This window comes from Planococcus citri, chromosome 4 (assembly GCF_950023065.1).
Source record: "Planococcus citri chromosome 4, ihPlaCitr1.1, whole genome shotgun sequence".
Lineage (NCBI taxonomy): Eukaryota > Metazoa > Arthropoda > Insecta > Hemiptera > Pseudococcidae > Planococcus > Planococcus citri.
Window position 1 is genome coordinate 375,978 of NC_088680.1, and position 22,265 is coordinate 398,242.

The window sequence follows — 22,265 nt, forward strand, 5'->3', positions numbered from 1 at the left end:
ACCAGTACATATATCGATATCGTACCTAATTAGTAGGTAATTACTTGCGTATAGGCGGTATCTCTAATTCTCTATCTACGAGTACATTATTATGGGTTATGGGGTAATGGGTAATCGGTATGGTACGTCTACGTTGTACGTTGATAAAAAGTTATCAGTTCGACAAAGCAAATGATACGCATACTCGTAGATAAAGCTAGAAAAATAAGATTACAAAACTTAGCGAGCGAGAGCGAGAGCGAGAGCGAAATATGCAGTGCCAGTGAATTGCGTGTATGCAAAGTAAACGTATGTACGAAATTACGAATAAATGTACGATATGTACTTTGAGTGCTGATGTAATGCTTGGCGCTAGCGAAGGCCTATCTGCGACGACTCTGCGTGTACGAGTACGAGTGCAAGTACGTTCGCGTTAATCGCGTTTACGAGTATTATCGCAATCGCAATCGCGTGTTTTCATGTGCTGTGTGTCCTCAGTACTGTTGATGTGCACCTCTGCCTACATCGTGTGTCGTAAGTAGATACCTACTCGTATCGTACACTTTGAACTTGAAATTATCGCGAATACGCGTTCGCGTTTGCGTTTAGCCGGTACCATCACAGCTAAGTATACCCACAGCCACAGCCAAGCTACGAGTAGGTACCAGACCACAGACCTACTACGTAGTACCTATACGAGTAATTATTGACAGCTGAATAGTTGAATATGCTCAGCTTTACTGCACATTACAACCACTATTACTCGTCATAGCAGCAGAAGCAGCATTATTGTTCCGCACTCGTACACGGCAATCGAAAAAATTCATAAACATAAACGCGAACACGTGACGAACGGTGACTGACGCGAATAGTACGTAAAATTGAAGCGAGCTGAGCTGAGCTGACGCTTGACAGCCGATTGCGATCGTTGCGATCGCTTCATGGTCTGCGCCGTGCCTTCGCCACCGCCGCGCCGTATCCGGATCCGGATCCCAATCCCATCCATATCTACTCGTACTCGTACTCGTAGTCTTACCATACGAGTATACCACATCCACTATGGAAACGAAGACATTGCAACAGTACGTTCAAATTTGATCATTATTATTATTATTTAGCTATGTATCGTATGTAGATGTACTCGTGTATTGTGAATTGCCAATACGACTACTTAATCGTAAGAACCACACTCGAAGCATTCGAACGTATTAGTAGGTCTGCATTAATGTGTGTACTCTAGTCTTAGGTACCCATCTCCTAAGATAAGTAGTGAGCACCATTAGGGGCGTGAAAGTGAAATTCAGTTGATGAAATACATGTATAAATCATATCCGCTGATTTGTTCTTTAAAAATACCGCAAATTTCATTTCAAATCCAGCGGCCGAATATTTGTACAGCTCTGCAGGCTTATGTGATGCGTGATGCGTATTATCATCACAATTTCAGCCAAATGTAGAACCGTTATAATAACTCATTACGTGGACTTTCAAAGTTTCAAACATACTCGTACTTAGGACATCGTACGTGAAATATATTTCGGCAAAACCTTCGAATAACAGCGTGAGGTACTGCAAAAATCATACAGTTAAGACGGTTTTGCTGTTTTTTCAACACTCTGTAGGATATTTTGATGATTTTCCGACGCTTTCAGTTCTTTTCAGGCAAATTTAAACAAGTTTTACGCAATTTACTATACTGAAATATCTACAATTTTTCAAAAATTTATTCATTTTTTGGCAACTTTCGAGGGATTCTATGCTTACTTATTCTTCAGTGTTTGCGATGCTTTCGCAATTTTATCAAAGTTTTAGTTTTCATTTTGTTTGTAGAATATGCGATCAATTTCATTTTTTTTTTTTTTGTAATTTTCGACAGTTTTTTTCTTGTTTTTGAATTATTTTTTTGTTTTTTGAATTTTCCGACGATTCCTCAACTTTTTGTCATTTTCAACCGTTTTCACAGTCATATTAACAACATCGATAACAAATTTCCGCAAAATTTATTCAATATTCTCAAATATTTTTAGCATTTTTTTAAAAACATTTTTCAAATTGCTTTCACGGCTTATTATGTACCTATGCAAGGGCCCTTTCAGCGACATTTCGTTCAGCTTCTTTAAATTTTCACCCATTCGGTAACAAATGTAACCAATTTCAATGCAATTACAAGTATTTCATTAATCATCACGATACTTTACGTAATTCCGTATCAATTATTCGTGACTTTCAAACATTTTTTGGAAACTTTTCTCAAGCAGGCATGAAACTCACTATTTTATTTTCTTTAGTGACTTTAGTGACTGAAAAATAGCAAAAAAGTGACCAAAATTTTGAGGAACGTGAGCAAAGTACTCGTATATATTATGTAGCGATCATCGGAGAATTTTTTTAGTAACCCTCCCCGCTCCCTGCATGGGCGCAGCAAACTGTTGATGTATACCCAGGGGCGGATGGGGCACTTCGAAGTACCGGGATTTGGCGCCGGTGCTGATGCGACGCCAGTTTTTTTGGGGCGATGATTGGGGGAGGGGGTGTGTGACGAAGGAATAAAATCATGTGTACTTTTCTTTGAATTTTTTTACTTTGAATATTTTGGGCAATGTTGTCATTTTGAGGGAGGTTTGAAAATTACAAATTCGTCAACTTTTGAGGGAACAAAACGCAAAAAGTTGCTGATTTTTTAAAAAATTGAACAATTTGACGAAATTGAAATTAGTGTATTAGCGATCTATTTACTGAACTAAATTAGAATTTGTATGCTGAATTAGGTCAACCTAAGTATGTATTTGTAAAAGGATAAACAAAATTTTGAAAAATTTACAGTTTTATGATTAAAAAATAATCTACTAGCACCTACACTAAATTGAGCCAAATAAGTTGAATAAAATAAGTATGAAACGGTGAACATTTTGCCAGAGCGGAGCGAGGGCGAAAATTTTGGAAAATCCAAACTTGAAAGGTTTAAAATAATGTTATTTTCGTTACTGAACATGCAAACTTTAGAGCAGATATCATCTTGGGTCCTATGTTTGAAAAAAAAAAACAAATTGGCCCGAGCGAAGCGAGGGCGAAAGCTTTTGAAAATTTTCATTTCGAGATGCCTAAAAACAAGATTTTTTAAATGCAAGGAGTTTATTTTAATTTTTTTAAATTTTAGAATTAGAGTGATGTTTTTTTAGGAAGTTAATTTTGAAAAAGAAAAGAGAACAAGCTCGAGCGAGGGCGAAAGCTCTTGCAAATTTATATTTCGAGGAGAGGCATAAAAACGATGTTTTTCAAATGTGAGGATGAAGAGTTTATTTTTCGACTTTAAAACTTATTTTTTTTTTTAGAAATTTTCATCTTGATTTTGAAAAATAAAATAAAACGAGCCCGAGCGAAGCGAGGGCAAAAGCTTTCGAAAATTTGTGTTTCAAGAAGTAAAAAATAATGTTTTTCTTTTATCAGAGCTACACTTTCGGCACTGCTGCGGCGCCGAATCTTTTTTTTTTACAAGACAAATCGTTAAAAAAGTGACCAAATGCCAAAAAAAGTGACTTTTTTTTGGCCATTTTTGCTGAAATAGGGACAAAAAGTGACTTGCACGTGAAATAGTGACAAAGTCACTTTTTAAGTGACCTTGTTTCATGCCTGCTCAAGTTTTTCCATTTTTTCTAACTTTTAATATAAATAATCACGACAGTATTTCGCTTCCATGTAGATATTTTGTCAATTTTTGCAATATATTTCAGTTAAACTATATGGAAATTTCAACTCATTTTGACTATATCTCTTTATTTTTGGTAATTTTTCCATCTTTCTGCTATTTCAGGCATTTTAGCAGATATTTTTTTTCAATTTTTCGATATTTCCTCAACATTTTGTGATTCTTCGAGTGTTTTCACGTAACGTCAACAAATTCAAAATCAAAGTTTTCAAAATTTTTTCTCAAATTGAGCAATACTATGATAGGTATCTCTATCTACGTACACGTATTTAAATTTTTCCATTTTGCTGCTTATGATTGTGCAGATTTCAAGACGAACCATATTCAACCAAGTGCGCAAATTTTCGCCGTAACTCTGTTTCATGGAAAGACGTTAAATATCAAGTAAGTGGCACGTTACACGTTACACCCTACATCCGTACCCCGTACCCCGTACTGTTCCTCACAAGACACACGTCATACCTCTGTCCCATTTTGAACAATTTTCCGCCACAGGAAACAAACGCTGTTTTTCTTTTCAACGACTCGATCAAGCTTTACTTTGAAAATTTGTCGTTTCAGGCGAATCCATCACCCCATCGGAATGTCTGCTCGAGCGTGTTTTCGACCAAATGTTCAAAATTGTCGAGTCGACGTCAAACTTTGACATTAGGCCAAAAGGTTGACCTCGAGAGGTTGGACAAAAATTCTTCGAAATATAAGATTTTCAAAATCAAATTGTCAGATACCCTAAATCCCCCCCCCCCCACCAAAAATAAATAATGAAGACGAATAATTAAGATTTTTCTGAAAAGGCCCCCGATAAGTTTCACTGAAAAGTACTTTTCGCCAGATTCTTACCAAATTTTAAGAGAACGTAAAATTAATTACACACTTTTATTTAGCAATGCGATTTTTTTTTGAAACTTTCAGATTGTGACGAGTAATGTAGCTTTTCTATTCACTATCCATGCCGGAGTAAATTTGGCATTTTCAAATTTATTGCTAAACGATTTGGATCGGGATACGAGCTCATGGTTTGGTAAGTACCAGTAATGCTATAGTCTACATACGAGTACATTGTATTTGTACGTTGCTGTCACTGTCGCAAAGTTTAGGTATAACTCGTGTGACCAACATGCACGTACGTAGACGTAAGTACATAGTACATAGACAAATTTTATGTACCTACATCTACATACGAGCATAACCATCGCTACCTGCGCTTCTACAATCTACCTGTCTACTCGTAGTTAAAAATAGCTGATAGGTAAGTGATAACGTAGCCAGTCAGCCGCAGCCGCAGCCGCAGGGGCGGATAAACGTAGGAAGGAACGTACGAACGTAGGTAGCAAAATACTAAATACAGACCTCGCAGACGACTCGACTCGACGTACACAATACACAATACACAATACAACGGCAATTACTCAATTAGTCGTCGATACCCGAGCACAATAGGGATACGTATGTAGGTAATGTACCAGCTGGTATGGTAAATTACCTACGACACGTGAATATGGAAACGGAACGGGTCGTGTAGCGTGTACTGTATAGTGTATAGTGTACAGTGTATAGTGTATAGGTAGAATGTGAAGCTAGGAAGCTACTCGTGCGACATACTATGTAGATGCTAAATTTCGCTACGTAATGTATACGAATAACTTGTAAAATTACTGGTGTGATTTGATGTTGGAGGCAGCTAGTATGGGCGCTATTGGTACTCCGATTGGAGCGATCGCTTGCGGACCGTTGATGGATAGATTCGGACGAAAAGCGTGTAACCTGATGATCGCTTTGCCGTGCGTCGGTGCCTGGTTAATTTTGGGTTTGGTAGACCGTCGAAACGTTTTGCTGCTCTATCTGAGTCGATTGCTGGCCGGAATAGCTGCGGGTACCTGACATCTTCATTCTTCTCCATATACAAATATCTAATCTGCATTCGAGTTACGAGTACAAAGTATGTATTGTATGTATGTAATTGCAGGTTTAACCACCTCGAATTTGGTTTACGTATCGGAAACGTCGCACAAAAAATACCGTTCGCTATTTCTATCGCTACTCGGTATACATTTCGCATTCGGAATTCTGCTGACGACGTTGCTCAAGCTGATATTCACGTGGAAGCAGAGCGCCGTCTTTTTCGCGGCCTTCTTCTCTGTGGTCGCATTGCTGGTACTGCGACTGACGCCCGAAAGTCCCGTATGGTTGGCCAATTTCCGTAACGATTTTCACGCAGCCAAACGATCGTTGAGCGTGCTCAACAGCAACGCCCAGGTACGTAGCTACTTACTACGTAGCCGTAGCTCTCGTTGATTTGCGTACACTCGTGACTCGAGTATCGTTTCACTTAGATTTTGCAAGAAGAATGGTGCCAACTGCAGAGGACGAACGTGGCGACCGCCGAAGACGAAGAAGAAGACGAAGAGAAAACAGCGATGGCGGCGTCGACTGGTACACGCGGCGGCGATGTCGGCGGCGGCAAATACGGCTGGTTCGAGCCGACCGTTTACAAGCCGCTGGCCACGTTGATAATTCTGATCCTGATGCAGCAGCTGAGCGGTCTGTACGCGACCGTGTACTACGCGTACGACATCTTTCCCAGACTGAGTCCGAAAATTGGTCGCACGCTGAAGCAAGAGGCGTTCGTGCTGTTCGGCGTGGTACGATTCGTCGCCAGCTTGGTCAGCTGCTGCGTATCCACCAAAGTAGGCAGACGCAAATTGCTGATGGCGTCCAGCGTGGCCATGCTGCTGGCGTTGGTCTCGACCGTCGTATCGACCTCCGTATCCGTATCGGTATCGGCGACGCTCGATGCGGCCGAGTGGCGCGATTTCGCCGAATACGCGGCCACTTTCGGCTTCGTACTGTACGTGGGCGTTGGCGCCGTCGGCGTCATGACCATTCCCTGGACGCTGATCGTCGAACTGATGCCGACCGAGAAGCGCGCTTTCGGAGGCGCCGCGCTCATATCGTACGCCTATCTGCTCATCTTCGTCTTGGTCAAAACGCTGCCGTTTGCGCTCGATTACGTCGGCGTCATCGGCACCTTTACCTTTTTCGCCGCAATCTCGCTGCTCATCACCTTCTTCGTGTATTTCTTCGTTCCAGAAACGCTGAATCGTACCCTCTTCGAAATCGAATCGTTTTACGCTCACGCTAACGCTAACGCTAACGCTGCCGCTGCCGCTGACTATCCCAAAATTTCAAGATGAATAGCTCCGCGACTGTGCCAGTGTTCGAGGGTTAATTTCGATCAGCGTCCCGTCCAATGTTGCAGCCCAACTCTTATTTCGAATTTTCGATCATCCGGTAAAATGAAAGAAAAACGCCCAACAATCGCGTGCAAGTATACGAGTACACCACTAGTCCTAAAATCCTACTACATACGTCACAACGCGATGTATCGAATCCATTCGTGCATTTATACCTCACTATCTATTATACGTAAAATACGTAAATGTTATTACATATTATATGAAATCTATGCACTCGGTGCTCGGAAAGCACTAATTCGTATGTGCATGTGCCATAATTACTTGTATCACGTACCTACGTGTAATGTGCAAGTACTAAGTAATAAGTAAATAATGTACTATTTGCATAGGTACAGGTACCTAGACTGACAATGATACGTTTTGAGCGTCTAATTCCGAATTCGAACAAAATAAACGTTTGTTTGTAGTAAGGGGTACCTTATTCATTTATACAAAGTGGACAATTTTTCTTCGTTTTTTCGCTCTCACCCCGTAAAGTTGTCAAGTCGGATGAAAAAATTACGCCATGAAATGTTCAGTCCTTTCGGTGAAAAATAAGTAGTGCCGCGGATCTCCTCAATTATTTTAGAAAATGTAACAGCTCGGTCAAGTCGCCACTTGGGTTAAATCAACTTATACTCGTATACCAATTTTAGCCCCCCAACTCCACCCAGACTAAACAGTGGATTAGAGGGGAGAGCTCATAGTGAAAAAAATATTTGCTGACACCCAAATGTTGTCGAGTTTCGTGAGAAAAGTTTCTTCAATCGTGTTAGCAAACACAAGTCGTGCCAGGAAGCCCCCTCCCCCCACCCTCAAATCTCAAAATATATAAGAAATCCGAAAAATTGTAATTTTTACATTTTTTTTTCAAGTAGGTACATTACAATCCTTTATATAATTGGTCCATTTTCATTAGAAATATTGTTAAATACTTTTGACCTCTCTACATGATGAAACTGTAAAACTTCCCCTTCCTCAAAAAATGAAAAAAATTAATATTTTTACATTTTTATCTTCTAAATCTTAATCATCAGATTTGGTCGATCTTCATCAGAAAAGCACTATGCCAGAGTTTTAAAAACTTGGAAAAAAATTCGTTACTAACAAAATGTTTTTACAATTTTACAATACATAATTTTGTCCAACTTGTTCGAGAACTTGGAACCAATTTCGACGAATCGACGACGTCGTGTCAACTTTTTAAGACCTCGTAGGAAAATGGCTAATTTTTGACATTTTGACTTTGGGTAAGTGGACGTTTAGATCTTAAGTATGGCTGTCAAGAGCTTGTAATAGAATTGTGTCAAATTGTGACTTTTCACAGAATACTTTTATTTCGATGTCTGACATCTTGTAATGTAAGGCATTTGAAAACCTGGAAAAAATCGTTTAAAATTCCTATACCTAAACGAGGATTTCATTTTTTTTTTCAGATTTGAAGCAAAAAACATATCCGTGACTTGAAGACTTCACCAACATTCTTTTCATTTTTTCAACTTCGGAGGTCTTTATGTAGGTGGCCAATATTGGGGGGGGGGGGGTTAGGAAAGGTGAAAAAGTGCTTACTTATATTCAGAAAGATTCTGCCCACGAATGACATTTTTTTTTTTTTGAAATTTCTACAGACGTCAATTTTTTATATTTTTTATTTTTCGCGAATTTGGGAGCGCCAATGGCTCCATACAAGAGAGCCAACATCATTTGGCGGTCCAACGGAGGGGTTTTCTTGGAAAGGGATTATGTACGACGTTCGTGGAACAAAATAATGTAAAAATGAGATATTTTCAACTGCGAGGGGCTTCTTACTACGGGGTACAATATGGTTTGAAGAGCCGGGGAAGTTTTTTCTAGAAAAGGGGATTATTTAGACAAATTTGACGCAGGAACAAAGAATTTTCATAAAATGAACTTTTTTGATTTTTTTTTCAACATAGGGGGCTACCAGCAGCACCACTTTTTTTTAGCAGACAGGGGAAAATAGAAAATAGAGAATTATTTCCTCACCCGAGGTAACAACATTGAGGGAGGGCCGAGGGGTGGAAGGTGGAAAATTGCAACTTTGCAAAATAAGGTACACACTAGTGTGTAGGTTACACAGCCTGAACCTAACCAGGTACCGTGCGTCGTCGAGTGAAAAAAATCTCGACATTCTTCACTGCTCAGTGCTCACCAGCAAAATGAAGTTATTCAGCGTGACTCGTCATAGACCATAGTCCAGTGACAAAAAGTGTAAGTAGTAAACAAACTGCATTTTCCGATAGAAACGTGGAATTTGATCATCCGATGACGCGCAAGGATTCTAGAAAGAATTTTTCTTCCACAAGGGAGGCATTCGCCGAGCCCCGTAAGAGAAGAAAATGGGAGGAGGGGGGAGGGAGTCAAAACGGGAAGTCGGCTGCCCGTTTTTCAAAATTTGGTTACCAGGGCATTAAATTTGATATTCTTCAACTGGGAATTTTGTCTTTTGAAAATGCAATCGTCTGGGCTCCGATGAATTTTTCACGATGGTTCTCTCGAATTGTACGTACGAGTCAAGTTGAAGTTGGGCGGAAGCAGCAGGCGGCACTCGGGAGAAAATACGAGTAGATATAGCGGTGGACCGGCCCGTCCGCGGGGCGGGGGTGGGCAGTAATTGGCGGTGGCGCTTCGATATAGCTATTGTTGCGCTTGTACTTGCGTCTTGCGGTGATACGAGTTTTATTGTCGCGATAAATCACTCGGGCTCTTATCAACGGCGCGATAACAGCAACATACACCGTACACAGTACACACACACCGAGTAAGCGCGAGCAACGAGCATTAAACAATAACACAAGCGAGTATGTATGGTACTGTACTGTAGTGAAACCGTCGTCAGCGGGCGAAACGAAAGTTATATTACTCATTACTTGTATCTAAATGTGAACCGAAACCGGGTACAACTATGTGTCGAATGTCGAATGTCGAATGTTAAATATCGAATACTACATATTAACGAACTTAACCAGTTAGGTAGCAGCCAGACGCCGCCGCAGCCAGACTGCCAGTGGGGCAGTGGCAGTGCCGAACTGCCGACTGTCAGAGCTTCGTCGAGTGTCGCTCAAAAAGCACGTGTTGCGTTGCGTTTCTTCTGTTCATTGCGAATCACTGAATCGGAAGGTTGTGTTACTCGTTACGTTTCGATGCCGAATCGGTTAATACATTATTTATTACGCGATCGTGAAGCCGGTATTCTATCGTTGACCACTGACCAGCTCACAGCTGCAGCAAATCGAGTGGTGATCTGGTCGTAGTCGTAGAGCGATCAGCGATACAGCAAAGTAGCTGGTAACCGAGGCCAAGGCGATGGAGTTGCAGGATAAACCAGCGGCAGCGGCAGCGGCAGCGGCAGCGGCAGCGGAATTCTCTGCCCAAGTTGACGACGACATGACCGAAAATTCCGAAAATCCCGAGTAAGATAAAATCGTGCGCAGGTGAGGTACCTCTACCACTACCTACCCACTACCCAGGGCTCACCTATGTACTTTACTCGTAACATACGTATGTTTGTATTACACCGTACACGCAATTCGCATCCCAGCTCCGTTTTCTCAATAGCAACAATCGGCATCGCGTAATGAAGACTAAACGACCGAAGCGAATTCAATACGTAGTGACCGTACGAGTAATTAAATTTTCTAAACCTTACTAACACAACAGTTTCAAGATGAAGTACCTACTCGTATTGATTGATGGTTCGATACCAAGATGCACGTACGTCTATACGTACGAATGACTCGTACACATACGATTATTGTCGATTACTCGTAACCGTACCTACAATTTACTACAAGGTACCTACACCTAGTAAGGTAGGTGACTGGGTGAGTAGGTTAGGTGGTAGGTAGGTAGGTACACGTACAATGGTACATACACAAATACAATGTCAAAAAAAAAACACGATGATTTAGTTAGTCTGCAGTGCGCTTTGTACAGCAGAATAAATTAACGATTCAACGAGCGAATAAATAGCGAATGGATAAACGAATAAACGAATAAATTGATCGGTTCAACAGGTATAGGAAGAGCGTCGCTTCTCACCCGACCAACGATGCCCACGATGCCGATGCCGATGACGATGACGACGACCCCAACTACTCGTACGACCGGAATTCACGCTCAAATTGGCTTCATTTCAAAACACAAGCAAGTAGTTCTTGCCAACATACACAATACAGTATACAGTATACACATACAGTATAGCTACAGCTACCGAGTACCGAGTATCGTATCAACAGCTGAAAGATAGGAGGTACTTGGCAGTATACTATCTACGTACACTAGATGGTAATAATACCTATGTATATAGACCCATAGACCTACATGCAGGTACCTGCTGCTTTTCAGCAAAAAAAAAAAAAAAAAAAATGAACCACGAGATGAACTAGAACCACTCGGCACTACTCAGCAGTGTCAGCACCAATCGTTTCCTCAACATTTCAAATTTTTAAAACCAAATGTTTCAAAAACGTGTTTGATATGGTGAACTTATCGACGAAACACTCGTATGTTTTATCAACTTTCAGTAGGTACTGTTCCACTGCTGTTACGACATTACTCGTACTAGTGTTTTCTTCCCATTTTCATCAATTTTATAGAAAATTTTAGTGATTTTAGGGGCCGTTTAGATCGTTTTTACGATACATTGTGTGAAATTTTGCATCAATTTTCATTAACTTAAAAGCATCTTTTCGTTATTTTAGATATTTTTCGATTTTTTTTTTTTTTTTTTTTTTAAAGCAAGAGCAATTTTTACAATATTTTGCACAATTTCTTCATGTTTTCGATGCATTTTTTCAAAATGTAGTGTTCAGTATTTCAAGGCCTTTTTCAGAAAAAGTTTGATTAAAAAAGGAGTTATCCGGCTAAGATTGGTGGAAGGTATTATTAATCACTCTTGCAATTTGAATTTTTGAAAGAAAGGGCTAATTAAAAGGCTTTTCAGACGAGTCTTCCCTTTCTCTAATGTTTCTACAATAATTTCGACCTTGAGATGTTAGGGTAGTAGAGTAGGTAGTGTAAAAACCTTCTTGCCAACCAAACTCGATAAAAATCTAACGTACTCGTAGGTCTAGGTATAATACGAGTATTTTTATTACTTGCGGAGAGATAAGATCAGTTCCGGTTGGGCTATTAGAAGTTAGCTAAACGATAAGGAGAGTCTATGTGCCTCGTGCTAAGCTATTGTACTCGTATTTGAATTTCATTCTCGCTTTACGACCTATTACGAGTACATGAGACACAAAATGTGGGTTGAAATACTTGAAATACTTTCACCAGACCTCTCATCAACGTTTCATTCCATCATCCATATGCATCTTATCTAATACTATGGACCAATAAATAAGTTTTTGAAAAAAAAAAGAATTCATCCTACGTATTACGAGAATATTACTATCGATTAAATTGATTTTCAAATGTTCAAAATCTTATACGTAAGAATAGCAAGTTACGGAAAATCGATAATCTCGTGAAAAAGAACTAAACTGCAAAGTTGAACGAACTATTTTTTTTTTTTCAAATCATCAGAATAATTGCTCGCGACTTTGCGAGTAACTTTCTATTAAGACCCGTGCGGTAGTAGGTACTGCTAATTACTTTTCCTTTCAACCATTGTAGATCTTGTGCGCCATCATTATTGGTATTTCTATGATACACGCCGGATTAACAATTGCGTTTAGTAACTTGCTGAATCGGCATTTCAGCGATCAAACGATCGCAAATTTCGGTAAGAATATTAGAAGTAGGTACGAGTAGGAGTAGAATAATCTAATATGTGTTTGTGTATTCTACACGTTTCGGCTTTTCAGCTAGTTTGAGCGCACTAACCACTCCGGTGGGGTCTTGCCTGATAAGCGCGACAGCGGACCGTTTCGGCAGAAGACGTAATCTGCTTCTGATTCAAGTTGGTTGCGTGGTCACATGGACGGCGATGAGTGCCATCGAAGGAGAGTTGACGCTTTATTTGGGCGCCGTACTGTGCGGTTTATCGAGAGGTGGTCAGTACTCAGTACCAACTACTCGTACCAACCAATACGCGATACGCGACATATGTAGATAACGATACGAATAAGCGCGGCGTAAATTTTGTTTCAGCGCTGACTGCGACGTGTCCCGGATATATTTCGGAAATAACCTACAGCCAATACAGACAGTTATTTCTATCGCTGACGACGACTTTTTTCACTTTGGGCGTTTTCATCGTCAGCTTTTTGCACGCGTTCACGACGTACGTTCACGCGGCGTTATTCTTGAGCGGATGTTTTGTCGCGCTCACTGTTCTAACCTATTTGGTCGTGCCTGAAAGTCCGCACTGGCTAGCCGTCATAAAACTCGACTCTACGACCGCCAAACGCAATTTGAAAAAGCTCAATCCCAACCAATCGGTGAGTAGTGAGTACCGGCTATTCTGCGCATTTCTGCGTTCTGTTCTCGGACTGTAGCTGTACCGTGTGAGTGAAATTTTGTTCGCAGGTATTCGACAACGAATGGCGCTTGATCGAAGAAAAACTCAACGACGTTTCGACACCTCGTACCGCCAAAGTTGCGAAAAAACTCGGGCTGCTGAAAAACACCTCGGTCTACAGACCTTGCCTAACGCTGCTCGGATTGATATTTTTCCAACAATTCTGCTTCATTTACCCGTTCACCAGCTATACGATACGATGTCTGCCGGCTCTGGCGCCCGAACTCGGCCACCGCTACGAAAAGCACATCTTTCTAGCGACCGGCGTAGCTCGTATGCTCGCCGCCATCGCCACGTCAGTCGCATTGGCAGCCTTTAATCAGAAACAACTGCTGCTGCTGTCCGCCGCCGGCATGGCTTTGTCCAGCTTCGGTCTGCTCATCACCAGACTGCAACTGCCCGTCGTCGACGTATCCTTCGTCGACTGGATAAGCCTCGGCGCTTTTCTAATTTACTTATTGAGCGGCTACGTAGGCTTGCTAGGAGTACCGTGGACTATAATATTCGAACTACTGCCGACCGAGGTTAAAGGCCTGATGGGACCAGTTTTGGTAGCCGTCGGCTACGCTACCATGGCGTTAGTGTTGAAAGTCTTCCCTCCCATTTACGACCAGTACACTACCCAAGTATTCGTATATACGACCGTAATATCGCTGTGCGCCGTATTCTACGTAAGTCGTTTCGTCGTCGAAACCAAAGGCAAGTCGTTATACGAGATAGAAAACTTTTACGCTAAAAAATCGCACAAAAACACCAACACCGCCACCACCACTACTACTACCACCACCGTATTAATTAACACTAATCGTAGTAACGATAATAATAATAAGACGAATAGATAATTTGAAAAATAAAAAAATATTTTTACTCGAGTCTCCGCCGATTAATTATTCGTATAGGTCTACATAATTACATATCTTTTTCCAATAGAACGCGCGGAAGCGCCCTGTTCAAGCCTGGTTCAACTATACACAGTCGTACGTAAGAGACGAGTACACATAAATAAAAATTGCGGCGTCGTATTGCGCACGATGGATAAAAAAATTTAATCGCATATTCGTATTTCACACTCTTATTCTTACACATGTGAAACGTAAAACGTACCGAAAAGTAGGTAAAAAAAATTAGGTATACCACAGTATGTATGTATAGATTATAACCGCAGATCACCGAGCCGATGAAAATTTCCGCTTGTTTCATTTTCTCATTTAAACACCGTACTATCGACCATGGCTCCCAAACATTGCACGATATTGGACGACACTAAGTGACTTACTTTCTCCTCTAAATGTCTTTTCGGGTCTTGTTTTCCTACATTCTTGATAGCCAACTGTTCCGGCGTCATTTTTTCTTCTTCTTCCAGAGCCTTTGGTAAGAAAAAAAAACGGGTTACGTTACGAGTTAAGTAAGTACACGTTGCATAGTTGACGAAACGGCGATGTCGCTTACTTTGTTATAATTCTTGGCCAAGTCTAACATTTCGTTGACGGTGCTTTCGTTTATTTTACAATGTTCGGTGTAATCCGACAAGATAAGGCCATCCATCCAAGACTTTTTGTGCAAATTCAATAGCATCTTTTGCTCCAGTTCGTTTTTTCGGTAATTTATCGAAATCGAATAATAATGTCGATTTAAACCGTGAATCAAAGCCTAAAAATAATCAATTTTAACGCACGTAATTAGAAACTAGACATATAGAAAAAACACTAAGGCGTATTGCAATAGGCTAATGTCGGATAAATGAACGCCGCGCCTGCTTACTTGAACCGAAGGTTTCTGCAGATGGCCCAAGTTACTGGTTGTCTGCCTAGGTTCCTGACCTAACACCATCATGTTGGGATTTATCAAACGAAACGCGTCGATGACGACTTTTCCTACAGTCAGAAAAAGTAAGCGTTAGATGTGAAGTACACGTATTCGAACGACAACGAACCGACGATCGGCTCTACGTAGTACGTACCTTTGACACTCTGAATAGGATCTACGACGACGGCGACGGCTCGCTCTGAAAGCGCTTCGAAACTTTGCTGCGTATTTATGTCGACGCCGGACAACCAACAACCGAAACCAGGATGCGAATGGTACCAACCGACGACCATTTCCGGTCTTCCCGTTTGTCGCAGCATGTCTAACATTTTCGCTTGGAAAACTGGATCGACGGCTTCTACACTGACTCCCTAAACAAACGACAGAAGTAAAAGATTAGACTACAGACCCCCTTATACCGGCGTATTTAATTCCGCCAAGCCGACGACATTCGTCGGCGGAAAAATGCAAACACATAGCGACCGCGGCGTCGACACTTACGGTTCCAGTTTGAGGCATAGCAAATACATCTATCACGCGTACAGTGTAATCGTCAACGAATTCTCCCAACATCAAACCCATAACTTCCATGGGGACACCGGCTCGACCGTGCTTCAGCATCTTCAGTAAGGCTAAAGACGAGATGTAAACTTGTTCGGCGGTATCGACGGCTGGTGTGTCTGCTGGAGGAGCACTCTGGCTCAAACCGGCCATTCCTCCGCCCAATCTCAATAATCTATCCATCCTGCGAAACAATCGGAAAAACGTAAATATCGCATCGTATGAAAAAGCTGCCGATAGGCCGCCGAAACCTAGGTAAAAGTACACGAACGATACGTACTCGATTCAACTGCAAATTCGCTAGCTCGTTCTATGTTTTTAAAAAAGGTGCACGTAAACTCGCACGATCGTACACCGGATAAAGAGTAGTTAATAATAAGCGATCAAGACAACGATCGACTCTCTTTAGAATTATTTCTTCATTACCAATTCGTATCACTGACGAAGCCAAACACTCGACACGTCTTGACCAAGTACAAAATGGAATTACTTGGCGAACGTAGACCGCATTCGATGATATTCGCGAAAACCAATATTTTAATTATTCGATAACGATGACGAGACAAATTAACAAAATCCAAACGATTATTAACTTCTTTTCAAAATAGATTTCAGCAACAATTTCGAGTTTGAGTTTCCTTTCTTTTCGCCAAAATTTGTTTATCATCTTCCATCGCGTAATTGTTGTTTTTACGCTTTGCAACGTTGACTAGGCAGCCATATTGAATCTCATAATTACCTAGTTTTTACGCGCACGTTTCATTTTTTTTACACCACGGCACGCTTCACGTTTCGGATCGAAAACGCGAAACGTGAACTCGTAAGAGTTGCCTACACTCGAGTGAGAAAGGAGTAACCGAGTATCTACATTTTGTTCAATTTCCCATATTTCTAATTTCAGGGAAAATGAATTATCCTCAATCCTGACCCTTTCTCGACGCCCCGGCTCCGACACCAAGCAACGAAACTTGTTGAACGAAAGATAGATGATGAATTTACCTCAACAATTCGTTAAATCGCTATCCAAAATTCGTGATCCAAAGTAAAGTTACTGGCGATACAATTCTCCCCGCGTTTGATACGAAGACGAAAAAATGAAACTGACAAGATGAATACGCGTAAACGAATAATATTATATTAGAATACTTGAATAGCGCAAACTGATTTTAATACATAGCTTCTTTTCACAAAAATGATACGGTGATTAAATAGAAAAATGAAAATAAAAAAATCTCGGTATATATATATTACGATAAAATGCGGGCAAACTCGTGGATCAATCACAATAACTTCGCGGTTAGCGCAAGCACGTTGAACAGAGGATTTTGTGGGTCACTTGCCACGTATTTCTTGACCTCGCGAACAGAATCCTAAAATTTATACAGAAAACGTCACATTTTAACACAATTTCGTCGACTTATAGAAAATTTACGGTCTCGAACATACTTGTAGAAGTGTTTCTTTGGTGGTTGGACCATGATTGATTGGCAACGGCTTTCTTCCATCTAATGAGCAAAATTATGGTGAATTGAAAACGTGAATAACGAGCGTAAAGTTGAATTTACATTATTTACCAAAATACAATAAATGTGATATGACCACCACTATAACAAGGAATTAATTGAAAATAAAATATTACCTAATTCGAATAAACATCCATCTTTTTCAACGAATGCGACATAATGGAAATTGGCGCTCTCATTCGGATCCGGAGCCTGTTTAAAAATGAAAGTTTTCTCATTTCAAACAGTGAATACAATATATCTACATAATATTCAGGCACTGCCAGCAGTCGGGTATCTGTTGAATTACGAACCCCCTTCCAAATTTTCAGTTCGATTTTTCAACTTCAACAAATTAAATTATTTAATAAGGAAGGAAATAAACAAAATAATGTAATACAGTTTACTCAACTTGCTTTTGAATGACGTAAAAAAAAAAAAAAACAGAATCGAAGATCATAGGAGGGCTCGGAACTGAACAAACACCCGTCATATAAAAATATTCGAGCGCAAAAATTTACCTTCGTCTGGCCTTCTCTCGCTACTTTATCGTGCACTTGGGAAATTTCTGACTGTTGCAACAGCTTTCCAGCTTCTTCGGGGCTCAAACCTCGAATGGAGTTTATAAAATTCTTAATAGGCCCATCCGCTAAGTCAATCCTTTCAAACAAAGTATCAAAACAACGTCATTTACTCGCCGCTTTGATTGACAATACCTATAATTCGCATCAAATATAGAAGGCTGGGCAAAAAATTCTCGCATGTATGTACTTTCAAAAAAAATGTTACTCGATCACGCTCAGTCCATTTACTTACGCGATTCCGGTGATAGATAGTAGAATTTAAGGAGAGCCGAAAATTCGGTTTCAAGTTGAACTAGCGAGTACATCGTGAACTGCGTTAGAAATAAACTTCTGTGCCCAACCTTGTTCGAGAGTAAAATTTGAATTTATAAGTACTTTACCTATCTAGGTTATTAGCAATGCTATGAATCAATGCCACTGTACCGCAGGCATTGCTAACATATTGTTTAAAATACACTAAACTATCAGGAACCTTTTCATTATTTTTCACGGCTTTTTCAACTTGTTCTTTTTCAAATTCCTCGACCTGAAAAAAATTTCGCTCCGTAAGAACACATTTTGACAACACGTGTATTGAAACACATTAAATTGAATTTGATCGATTGATTTTAGAAACCACAGACATTCGTACTTTCTCATTGACAGGATAGAGAAGCATTATAGCAAGAACAGGTTGCGGGACCATGCCCAACAGGTCATCATCCAATCCGTACACATCACATACTTCCCATGTATCTGGTACACCAAGTTCACCTATCATCTATCAGAATTGAAACGATCATCTACATTAATAAGTTCCTGACACCGGATTATAAGGGTGTAAACGGTACCAGCAAATAAAGCCTTACCTTGGTGAAAACCTAAAACAATACATCAAAATAGTGAGCTCAATCGGACTTATGAATTATAAATTATCTGGGTGGTAATTGGTAATCGCAGAAAGTGAATTCTACTTACGTCGGGATTCGATTCAAGACATAACCAAGCCATTATGGGAATCTGTAGATAGCTCTGAAGAGATCTGATTAATGGATGCCAATCGAATATCCCCTTCAACGTATACCTTTTGTTCGGAATCTGAAACAAAACCAAAGAAGCGGCTAACAAACATACCGACATAAGAACAAAGAATTATTATTCACCTGCTTGAATTGTATGCAGTGAAAATAATGAGCCAACTATCGATAGTCGGAATACTTACGCGAATAATCAATCAAAAATGCGATAAATTAATAAACAAAATTAGGAAAACTTAGAAGAATTTGTAATGTAATTTAAAACTTTTGTAAAACAAAAACGCTAATCACTCCGCAGACTGCAGGCTTGATAAGAAAAAAAAATTTAATTAGGCGGGCGGGATAGAAGGGGGTGAGATAGAAATAAAAGTGTGACGCAGTGTGCCAATATAGTGCCAATACACTTGCTGAAAAAAATATTTTTGAGTTAGTGATACTGCCGCACTGGTGATACTGCGCAGGGACTTTTTTCAAAAGCCATTTTCTTATTGTTTATTTATTATCGTTTTTTGCCGTGTGTGATAATTCTTCCGTACCGCGTGTTTGCTTGCTCCATTAATGTGTTGAAAATTTGAAAAATAATTTCTAAAAACTCGTCGAGTGCTGAATGTAATTTCGTAATTTAAAGTTAATTAATGAACAACGGATTTAGCGCATCCGTGCTACGGATTTGTTGATTGGTATCTTGTAATTAAGCGTTCTATTCACTATGATTGTGTTATTTGAAACTGCTGCTGGATATGCATTGTTCAAAGTAAGGATAAACTTATTGCATGCTACGGTACATAATTGTATAGATCAAGTTTTGGCAGAAAATATCGGCTTCTTTCTATATTGACAGTGAATTTGTGCATTACGCATCGCTAATTATCACCATTCGCTTTTGTTGAGTTAAGGAGAAAACCATTCTTGAGCCATCCAACTATTCTCATTTCTATGTATACAACCAAATTAATATATTTTGTATTTCATTCAGCTTCTAGATGAACACAAACTACAAAAGTCCGATGATTTATATAAAGATTTCGAAACCCCGGAGCGTGCCACTAAAATGTAAGTTATTAATGTCCTAGTGCCTTCTTGTGGAATATATGTACTTGCGATTTTTTTTTTGCAATACTTTATGTTTCGGTTTCAGAATCAAATTGAAGCATTTCGAAAAATTCAAGGATACCACCGAAGCATTAGCTGCTACAACTGCCGCGGTCGAAGGAAAATTGACGAAATCATTGAGAAAGGTTGGTCAGAAATTATTCGTTTGCGAATTTATTTTTGGTCATCGCGTATATTCATTTTAGAAATTTATTTTGTAGCTGCTGAAGAAACAAGTAGCTGATGGCTTGCAAGAGCAACTGTTGGTATCGGACGCTAAATTGGGAAATGCCATTAAAGAAAAATTGGAATTGAACGTGGTTTCGAATAACGCTGTCAACGAGCTAATGCGATGCATACGACTACAGACGGAAAGCTTGATCAGCGGACTCTCGAAAAAAGATATTACTGCGATGGAGTTGGGCTTAGCTCACAGGTACTTGATCGTCGGTTTCTCGATGATGAAATTTACATTTCATAGTAAACGTGTAAATTTTTTCGCAGTTTATCTCGCTACAAATTGAAATTCAGCCCGGATAAAGTTGATACGATGATTGTGCAAGCGGTCAATTTACTCGACGAATTAGATTCAGAGCTCAATAATTACGTGATGAGGTGTCGCGAATGGTACAGTTGGCATTTCCCCGAATTGGGTACCATCCTGACGGATAATATGCAGTTCATCAAGACGATCAAGATTATTGGTTCGTAGACGTAGAATGATGCTTTCGCGAGTACTCGATAGTTTTCTTTTACCCAGTTTTAAAATGTAAACTTTCATTCCAGGCACGCGGGATAACGTGAAAAATTGCGATTTGTCTGATATATTATCGGAAGATATCGAAGAACGTATAAAAACTGTCGCTGAGATGTCTATGGGGACTGAAATAACCGAAGACGATATCACTAATATTTGGTTTTTGTGTGATCAGGTATTTATATTTTTCAATCGTAGCGTGAAAAACCCTTACTGCTTGTATTTTTTATTCGCGTTTCATTTTACATAGGTCGTAGAAATCACCGAATACCGTGCACAGCTTTATGATTACCTTAAATCTAGAATGATGGCTGTGGCTCCTAATCTAACTGTATTACTCGGCGAATTTGTCGGTGCGCGTTTAGTGGCCCAAGCTGGTAAGCAAGTAACGTAACTTTCGACGAGTTTCGTTATTGAATTATGCGAATTGATAAATCGATCGTTTGCAAGATGACATCTTAACGGTTCCTTATTTACGCAGGTTCGATATTAAATCTCGCCAAGCACCCTGCTTCTACCGTTCAAATTTTGGGTGCTGAAAAGGCGTTATTCAGAGCGCTTAAAACTCGAAAAGAAACACCGAAATACGGTTTCATTTATAATTCACCACTGGTTGGTCAAGCTAGTCAACCACTTAAAGGAAAAGTAAGTCTCGGAGAAAACTGGTCGATGTTCGTATTGATTGTTGACATTAAATGTGACTCGTGCTGCGTTGCAGATTTCCAGAATGTTAGCTGCTAAGGTTGCTTTGGCGACCAGAGTCGATGCGCTGGGCGACGATCCGAGTTTGTCGTTAGGAGTTGATCATAAAGCTAATTTAGAATACAGATTACGTATGATGGAAGAAGGTTCGTTGAGAAGAATCAGTGGCACGGCAAAAGCGAAAGCCAAATTTGAGAAATATCACGTGAAAAGGTAGGTTTAAAAATACGCGAGTACGTTCGAAGCGATTCGATAATTTATCAATTTACGTTATTTTTTACTTTATTTCAGCGAAGTAATGCAATACCAGTCTGCAGCTGATTCTACGTTACCGAGCGGAAAACGCAAATTCGAAGCTGAAGCTACCGTTAAACCACCCTTAATTGAGGAGATAGGTTCGGGTGAGTATTCTCTTTGAAAAGGTGTTCTGTCGATAACCGCGCGCGCTACATCATTTTATATTTGATTTTGTGCTTTTTGATTTAGACGAACCTAAGAAGAAAAAGATCAAAAAAGAAGTTGTGGAAGTGAAACAAGAAGCCGAAGAAGAACCAGGTAGTTATTATCGCTGTAACTGCGATTGCGATTACTGTCTGCGCCTTCTGTATCAACATTACATTCCTACCTATATTTCTTACAGAGCCTGCGACAGAAGAAGTCAAGAAGAAGAAAAAGAAAAAGAAGAAGAAGTCGGAATCGCAAGATTGAAGCTAATGTTAAAATTCCCATGTTATACGATACAAACGATCATTGTGTGTGCTCTTTTTAATAAAGTAATTTACTTTTATCAAGTAATTGTTCGTGATTCCTCAACATAATCTTCGTATTCACAACGTG

At 40.0% G+C, this 22,265-nt stretch overlaps 5 protein-coding genes across 9 annotated transcripts; 3 read left to right on the forward strand and 2 right to left on the reverse strand.

Moving 5' to 3' along the window:
- Window positions 1-225: 225 nt before the first annotated feature.
- Window positions 226-7,352, forward strand: LOC135843312 (facilitated trehalose transporter Tret1-like). 2 transcript variants are annotated; one of them, XM_065361144.1, is made up of 6 exons: window positions 226-1,061; window positions 3,991-4,069; window positions 4,598-4,706; window positions 5,367-5,558; window positions 5,652-5,941; window positions 6,019-7,352. In XM_065361144.1, the coding sequence occupies exons 1-6, from the start codon at window positions 1,039-1,041 to the stop codon at window positions 6,877-6,879; spliced, it is 1,554 nt and encodes a 517-aa protein (XP_065217216.1). In that variant the 5' UTR covers window positions 226-1,038; the 3' UTR covers window positions 6,880-7,352. The 2 variants fall into 2 exon arrangements, with proteins under 2 accessions (XP_065217216.1, XP_065217217.1); XM_065361145.1 differs by lacking the exons at window positions 226-1,061; window positions 3,991-4,069 and having other exon boundaries at window positions 5,363-5,558.
- A 1,969-nt stretch (window positions 7,353-9,321) lies between these two features.
- LOC135843311 (facilitated trehalose transporter Tret1-like) lies at window positions 9,322-14,280 on the forward strand. 3 transcript variants are annotated; one of them, XM_065361141.1, is made up of 6 exons: window positions 9,322-10,355; window positions 10,959-11,088; window positions 12,562-12,670; window positions 12,753-12,941; window positions 13,039-13,328; window positions 13,417-14,280. In XM_065361141.1, the coding sequence occupies exons 1-6, from the start codon at window positions 10,249-10,251 to the stop codon at window positions 14,248-14,250; spliced, it is 1,659 nt and encodes a 552-aa protein (XP_065217213.1). In that variant the 5' UTR covers window positions 9,322-10,248; the 3' UTR covers window positions 14,251-14,280. The 3 variants fall into 3 exon arrangements, with proteins under 3 accessions (XP_065217213.1, XP_065217214.1, XP_065217215.1); XM_065361142.1 differs by having other exon boundaries at window positions 10,245-10,376; window positions 10,959-11,229; XM_065361143.1 differs by having other exon boundaries at window positions 10,245-10,376; window positions 10,959-11,194.
- Window positions 14,281-14,428: 148 nt separating this feature from the next.
- Window positions 14,429-16,453, reverse strand: Rpn11 (regulatory particle non-ATPase 11). Its single transcript, XM_065361149.1, has 6 exons — window positions 16,056-16,453; window positions 15,716-15,959; window positions 15,369-15,585; window positions 15,170-15,282; window positions 14,858-15,058; window positions 14,429-14,774 (listed from the first exon to the last, which is right to left on the reverse strand). Exons 2-6 carry the CDS (start codon window positions 15,956-15,958, stop codon window positions 14,613-14,615), a joined length of 936 nt encoding a protein of 311 aa, XP_065217221.1. The 5' UTR covers window position 15,959; window positions 16,056-16,453; the 3' UTR covers window positions 14,429-14,612.
- A 435-nt stretch (window positions 16,454-16,888) lies between these two features.
- Window positions 16,889-19,220, reverse strand: Uch (Ubiquitin carboxyl-terminal hydrolase). 2 transcript variants are annotated; one of them, XM_065361150.1, is made up of 9 exons: window positions 19,063-19,220; window positions 18,819-18,938; window positions 18,710-18,721; window positions 18,493-18,621; window positions 18,242-18,387; window positions 17,799-17,937; window positions 17,415-17,490; window positions 17,222-17,280; window positions 16,889-17,145 (listed from the first exon to the last, which is right to left on the reverse strand). In XM_065361150.1, the coding sequence occupies exons 2-9, from the start codon at window positions 18,849-18,851 to the stop codon at window positions 17,056-17,058; spliced, it is 684 nt and encodes a 227-aa protein (XP_065217222.1). In that variant the 5' UTR covers window positions 18,852-18,938; window positions 19,063-19,220; the 3' UTR covers window positions 16,889-17,055. The 2 variants fall into 2 exon arrangements, with proteins under 2 accessions (XP_065217222.1, XP_065217223.1); XM_065361151.1 differs by having other exon boundaries at window positions 18,819-18,961; window positions 19,063-19,196.
- A 177-nt stretch (window positions 19,221-19,397) lies between these two features.
- Window positions 19,398-22,219, forward strand: nop5 (nop5 ribonucleoprotein). Its single transcript, XM_065361146.1, has 12 exons — window positions 19,398-19,631; window positions 19,854-19,930; window positions 20,016-20,115; window positions 20,191-20,405; window positions 20,474-20,673; window positions 20,756-20,901; window positions 20,977-21,103; window positions 21,208-21,371; window positions 21,445-21,641; window positions 21,720-21,829; window positions 21,915-21,983; window positions 22,069-22,219. Exons 1-12 carry the CDS (start codon window positions 19,587-19,589, stop codon window positions 22,134-22,136), a joined length of 1,518 nt encoding a protein of 505 aa, XP_065217218.1. The 5' UTR covers window positions 19,398-19,586; the 3' UTR covers window positions 22,137-22,219.
- Window positions 22,220-22,265: the final 46 nt, after the last annotated feature.